The sequence below is a fragment of the Rousettus aegyptiacus genome, unplaced genomic scaffold (genome assembly GCF_014176215.1).
Source record: "Rousettus aegyptiacus isolate mRouAeg1 unplaced genomic scaffold, mRouAeg1.p scaffold_m13_p_12, whole genome shotgun sequence".
Lineage (NCBI taxonomy): Eukaryota > Metazoa > Chordata > Mammalia > Chiroptera > Pteropodidae > Rousettus > Rousettus aegyptiacus.
Window position 1 is genome coordinate 38,932,963 of NW_023416287.1, and position 6,548 is coordinate 38,939,510.

The following is a 6,548-nucleotide window of genomic DNA, read 5'->3' on the forward strand; positions in this document are numbered from 1 at the left end:
AAAGCAACTGTTTGAGGCCATTAGTTTTCATCAGATTCTCTGCCTGAGATCATCTAGGTTGGGTATCTTCACTGTTGGTGGACAGTGTCCTGAGAGCAGGAGATATCACTGGCCTTTGGAGGGTCAGCTGTGCCGGAGGGGATTCTGAAAAACTGTTCTTTAACAACCCGTTTTACCCCTTTTGGGTTCCACAGTGGGAATCCGTGTGGTCTCCCTGGAGTAGGGGACTAGGCTGCCTGTTCCTGCCACAGAAGAACTCAAACACAGAGACCAGACGATGAGGTTGAAATGGAGGAGAAACCAAACACTGTCAAATGAGAGGGCACATTGGCCACCTCGGCCAGTCCAGGGCCCACAGAGCCACAGGGCACTTGGGCAGAGCCCAGAGTAGCGATGGCTCCTCCAACCCAAATGAAAAGAGTGAGAGCTATAAAGGTCTAAGAGTAAAGCTGCCGACTTTGCATTTATTTCAAGTAAGGCAGATGCTAGTCAGCAACATATCTGATCACATCTTAAAATCATCTGAATGGCCAACTGGTTGGGTCTTGTGGCCAATGGCACAGCTTTCGTCTCCTTGAGTGTTAAACATCAGTACTCCAAGTGAAAATTGACTTTAAAAGGCAGAAGTTCCAAACCTCTGCTATGCTCCTCAGAATCTCCATATTTTCTTTCACCACCCCTTTTCAGTTTTTCATTGTCTTAAAAAAAAAAAAAAGTAAGAACTGTATTGACAAAAAATTGACAAAAGGATGTTTACTTGACTGTGAAGGCTGTGCACCTCATGCTACTCCTACCCAAGGTAGGTCGTCTAAAATAGATACATTTCTAAAACAGAAACCATAGGGTATCCTTCTTCTGAGAGGCAGAGTTTAGTCTCCAGAAGGAAACACATTCCCTCTGTCTTCCTGTATGGTGGCTTCAGAAAGCCCCCAGGTCACCAGAGGCCTCCCAGTGCTACTCAGGCAGCTCTAACAATTCCGACCAAACATCTTAGCTGTTGTCTGGTGACTCAGGTGGAACCACAAGGTATTAACCACATCCTAAGGGAAAGTCTTTGCAAGTGAGCTTTTTAAAATGAGGGTATAAACTAAAATTGCTTTGAGCAGTTTTTGCAGTTGCAAAAGACTTTAGTTATTTTCTCGTTCTCGCTCTCTCTCACTTTTTAAGGAAGAGAGGAAGGGGACACAAGTTCCTGAAGTAGCACTTTGATAGCATCCCACGTGACTTATCCCTGACTTTTTGTGTGTTATGGCCACATATGAGGATCAAGTTCTCAGGATGTAAAATGAACTGTGAACTGTGCTAAAATGCTTGATGATGACAGCTTTCAGGACTCAGCATATCTCCCTCACACGTCTTTTAGAAACAATCGGACCAAGAGGCTTTCTAGTACTTTCTCCATCTACAAGCAAAACACCCAAATCCAGAGCTGCATGAGGTGGAGGCAGGGCAGCCTGGAGTGGGGGTGGGTATCTTGGGGTTACACTGACTCAGACAAAAGTTGTCTTTGGCTTTTTTCCTTATGAGTGTTCATCTCATCAATAGTGAAGTGTGTGTTAACATCAGAACATATAGATGAATTTAGATTCAAGTGCTTGTGGAACAAACCCCTGGTCTGTCTCTACAGCACTTTAGAATTTGTTTTCAAAAACCCTTTTAACTCACTTCATACAACTTTTACAGTTTTTTTTTTCAGGCTTTGTTGGCAGATAAACACAAAACTACCAGAAACTTAAGAACAAGGAAACATGATTTCTAAACTCCCTGCCTCCTTGTTACCTAAACAATTAGTGAATTTCTGGTCTTTGTGGAGGATTTCACCAACATCAAAGCCAGCAGGACTTGTTACAGGGAAATGTATAAATGTAAATGTAAAAAGGCGTTTCCAGTTCTAAATATGTTCCCTTCAACAACAACAGCAACAACAACAAAAAGAGAGTCTTTTATATAATTAAACAATTGGCTTAATCTCTGCTATACTGAGGAACAAACTATTTCAGTCCTAATTAGAATTTTCAGACCCCTTTTCTTCGTAAATGACTCCAGTGAGCAGAGAAAAAGCTGAAATGGAACCTATTAGCACCTTACTTGTAAGAATCTGTGCAAAAAATGAAATTAGTCACTTTGGAATTTGAAAAGAGAGACTGAGTGAAAATTGTTAACATTCACAAAATACCTGCAACGACACCGCAACTTCAGGAATATCACACACGTGTAGACTATACCTGCACATTCCAAGTTGCCAGGCTTTTAAGGAGATTTACAACTATTTGTTAAGATTCCAGTCCAGTCATTCAGAAGGATGTGGGTCCTGCCTTCTGATAAGGGTCATAAAGCTCTGAAGATGGTAGCAGCCAACCGTCAGTGTCTCTGAGGTCACCTCACCTTCAGCAGTCTGTCCCAGGTGTCAGACTATGGAAAACAAAGGATGACAGCATTGGAAGCTGCTGTGCGTTGCCGGTTATATCTATACCCTGAGGGAGCCCCACATGCACCCACGCTGATGGCAGGGCGATTCCCCTAAGGGAGCTTCCACATGCCTCCAACAGTTGACAGCCAGGTTGGGTTTACCATCCAGCATAGACAGCACCTGCCCCTGCCATCTTCTTGCTTGTGCTGTGGTCATTGCCCACCCATCTCCCTGCTCCTGTCCCCTCCTGCCACCCCTGGCAACCTCAGGCCTGTTTACCTGTACTGGTTCTCCATGGCCCTGCTTTCAGCTCGCTCTGGAACCCAGGAGTAGCTGTCTGCTGCACTCTGGGGCTTTTTCTCCTTCTCTTCCCTCTTGGCTTTCTGCTTGCGGTAGACCAGCAGCCCTAGGGCCAGAGCCAGCAATAGTAAGATGGCCACTACAGTGCCCAGAATGTAGAACAAAAGCAATTTTTGCCCATCGGTGCCATCATCCCTTTGTTGGACCATAAAATCCCCACCCGTAGACTCCTCATGGCTGGTGGTAGCTGTGGGGTGATAGTTGCTGGGTTCCATCCCGACACCATGGGGCTCACTGGGGGCCAGCGTCTTGAGTGGGACAAGGGTGACAGAGATGTTCAGTAGGAGGGAGGGTTTTCTCATGGTGGGTGCCACCTTGGAGGTACTCTTAAGATCCCCAGTTGGGCTTGACATTGTGGCAGAAGGCACAAACCTCCCCTCTCTATCTCCTGTGTTCTCCCCCTGGGGAGGCCCAGCCGATGGTTGCAGGGACATGAGGCCCGGGGTGCAGGAGACTCCGTCAGGGGCCAGCTCCCAGCCTGGCAAGCAGCCGCAGTGGAAGGACCCCTGCGTGTTGACGCATAAGGTGTTGTCACAGGGGCTACCCTCCGGATCCTCACACTCATTCATGTCCTGGCACTGGGTGTTGTCCTCCTCAGCCAAAACATAGCCATCCTTGCAGGAGCAGTAGAAAGAGCCATCTGTGTTGGTGCAGTCCTGAGCACAAGGCGAGTGGCCTGGGGCACACTCATCCACATCCTGACAAGACCCCTCTCCGGGGCCACTGGGCTCATAGCCCACCCAGCACTGGCACCGGAAGCCCCCGGGGGCATTGACACACTCCTGGGTGCAGGGGGAATCCTGGCACTCGTCCACATCTACACAATCCCGGTGAGTCGAGTCCAGCTGGTAGCCTTGAGGGCAGTGACATGTGTAGTTTTTCCCAAGGGGTCCAGGAACACATGTGGCCACCCCTCTGCAGGGGTTGGAGCTACAAGGGTTCCGGGAGGTACAGGTCACCAGGTCATCCAGCAGCCGGTACCCAGGTCGGCAGCCACAGCGGAAGGAGCCATCTCCCCCCTCGAAGCAGTCCTGCTGGCAGCCCCCGTTGTTGACGTTGCAGCCGAACTCGGAGCTAACACAGAGCGGGCCCGAGCTGCCCCAGTCAAACACATCAGTGGCCTTCTCTTTGCACAGAAAGAAATGCTTCTCAATCTTATCCCCATCCCCACAGGCCACATCGGCCACCGAAGCAAAGGGCACTGCTTCCAAAGAAGAGCTGGTGGCCTGGAAGGGGGTGGTGTAGTTTACCCAGCCTGGGCCCCCCAGGGCCAGGGGCCGGCACATACCTTTGAAGCTGAACTTGCACACAAAGCCCTCGATGTTGCTTCCAGGAGAGCCTGGGGTCCCACAGGGGCCTTCAGACCACTTGGGGAGTGGGCTGGAGAGGGGAGAGAGGGACAGGTCCAGCATCAGGGACACACAGCGTCTGAAGATGCATGAGCTCTTGGCCTCCTTGTGCCAGTTGGCGTAAAATGTGTCCTCCCCACCACTTACCCAGCTGAAGCCCTTCAGCGGCAGGCTGGGTTGCAAGCACTTGCCCTTCTCTCGCTGGAGTCCTATCCAAAACTTGCCCATCCGGGGTGCCAGAGGCACCCTTGGCTGCAGGAGCTGGGCCAGTGCTCTTTGGATGTGCTGGGCTTCCTCCTCAGTTCTCACCGTGGCCAGGTTGCCCCCATTCTTGCTGCAGTGTAGCTGGGCCTCAGCCGCGTTCAGCTTGCCCCAGTGGGCCGTGTAGCAAGCAGTCCCCGTGCACACCACTGCCTCTGTCTCTGCATGGGTCCCCGCCCAGGGCTGGCTCAGGAACAGCAGCAGCAGCAGGCTGGTGGAAGTGGCCATGGTGGCCTCTGTGTCGCCCTTGGTGGGAGGCTGGAAGCCAGACAGTGACAGTGGCTGTCCCAGCTGAGCTCGAGGGTTGCTGAGGGCACAGACACTGACACTCCGGCACAGAGAAAGACACAAAGACTGTGGACTTTTCACGTCCCCCTGATCCAAGGCGCATCCTGTGCTGTTGTACTTCTTATTTCTCACCGGATACTGGGACTTCCTGCAGTGAATAGTTTTCTGACTCCTGTTGCCTTTATCATGGTTTTGTTGTTCATAAAAGGAGCTAGACAGCTTTTCTGGTCCCCTGACTAAGCTCTGGGGAAATGTGGCGGCAGGCAGGGAAAGAGGTTTACAGCTCTGGGATACCAGCTAGCTACTTTATTTTTGTTCCATTCTCTCTCATCTCCACAAGGATCTTAAATGGCATGCTACGGAATGAGAAGATACTTTTGGGGGCTAGAAACTTGCAAAAGCTCCCAGAGTAACCCATAATAAAATTCCACTTTGGTTTGCAAACAACCAGAAGGGGGAAAAAATCCTCAGACTTGAGACACGGGGCCATGGATGGTTATAATTTTTAGCCTTTTTTAGAAGCAAACTGGATTTTTCTTTTGTCTATCTCATGTTCCTTTCAGCTTTGGAAGTCTTTTTTCTTTTATTCCCCCTATCGTGAACTTTAAATAGAGAGGCAGTTTTTAAATAGGAACTGAGCCATGGGAATGTCTGAGTGTTTAAAAAATGCCAAGCTCATCGAGAACATTAAACCAAATTGGGCAAAATTTAGCAGTTTTCAGGACTTCACAAGTGCATATATGTGTTGGGAGGTGGCAATGTCACAAAAAGCATAGAAAGAAAAAACAAAAATGTTCCTGGCCTCCTGACCCTGGGCTTGACGCCTGCCTCCCCCACTTCAGGGTTCCCGGGAAGGGTCAGAGCTCTGGGCCTGGAATGAGGATCTGGGCGGCGGCTGACTATCTCCCGCACAGCAAATCACCAAAGGCCCTGGACTCCAAGAATTTTTTCTCTGCATCACAGCTTGTTTTGCTCATTGGGGCTGTTTTTTGTTGGGGTCCCCAAAAAGTAGACCCTGAGAAAAGAATTTGAAGCAAGTAGTTTATTTTAGGAGGAAAAGTGAGACTGGAAAAGGAGGAACCCACACAGGGTGACTGAAGGAGCAGGTGACACTGGTGTTCCTGGAGTTCTACTCTCTGGGACGCTCTGAGAGATGGTGTGGATCACATGGCAGTCTTCTCAGCTGAGGAGAGGGGGCTGGGGCAGTTCTCCTCCAGCTTCTCTCCTCACAGGCGACCCCATTTTCTTGGTGCTCTGGGCTGAAAGTGAGGACCCAGGCCACCAGAAGGAATATGCTGGTGGAGATTCATAGGGGATTTCCAAGGGACAATAGTGTGGTTCCAGTGTCTGCCACATTTGAGTTAGGGTTTTATGGGAGTTAGGAACTCACTGGCTTTCAGTCTCCCCAAGGCATAAGGTTCCCATTTCAGATTATAGTTGGAAATCTTTCATAGGTGTTTCTTATGTTCTACTTTCTTAAAATAACATTTGAGATAGTCCAGGGACCCTCTCTCAGAACACATGGAATATTCCCCGTGCTCCTTAGTGCTTACGGAGATACATTCATCATCTATCCATCCACCTAGCCATCCATCTGCCCACTTATCCATCCATTCAGCCATCCAGCCACCTGTCTGCCAACCAACCCATTCATCCATTCATTCGACCAAAGCGCCTACTGTGTGTTGGGCTAAACACTGAGATTCTGGGAGGAAATGTCTGCCTTCATGACCCTTGAAATCTATTAGAGTGGATGGATTTGAACATATTAAATAGTTGCAATTGTGATAGGTACCGCAGGGAGAAGCTTAGGGTGTCAGGAAAGGTCCTGATCTGGTAGGGGGTGGGCTGTTGGGACAACTCCTCTGGAAAGAATGGCA

At 49.4% G+C, this 6,548-nt stretch overlaps 1 protein-coding gene across 1 annotated transcript; it reads right to left on the minus strand.

The window, feature by feature from the left end:
• Positions 1-701: 701 nt before the first annotated feature.
• Positions 702-4,802, minus strand: CD93 (CD93 molecule). The gene is made up of 2 exons (XM_016156061.2): positions 2,690-4,802; positions 702-2,412 (listed from the first exon to the last, which is right to left on the minus strand). Exons 1-2 carry the CDS (start codon positions 4,606-4,608, stop codon positions 2,388-2,390), a joined length of 1,944 nt encoding a protein of 647 aa, XP_016011547.2. The 5' UTR covers positions 4,609-4,802; the 3' UTR covers positions 702-2,387.
• Between the last annotated feature and the right edge of the window lie 1,746 nt (positions 4,803-6,548).

Coding starts and splice junctions, on each gene's coding strand:
- CD93 (XM_016156061.2), bottom strand. CDS start 4,608: ATGGCCACTTCCACCAGCCTGCTGCTGCTGCTGTTCCTGAGCCAGCCC. Junction 2,413..2,689: donor GCCATGGAGAACCAGTACAG/GTAAACAGGCCT, acceptor TGTTTTCCATAG/TCTGACACCTGGGACAGACT.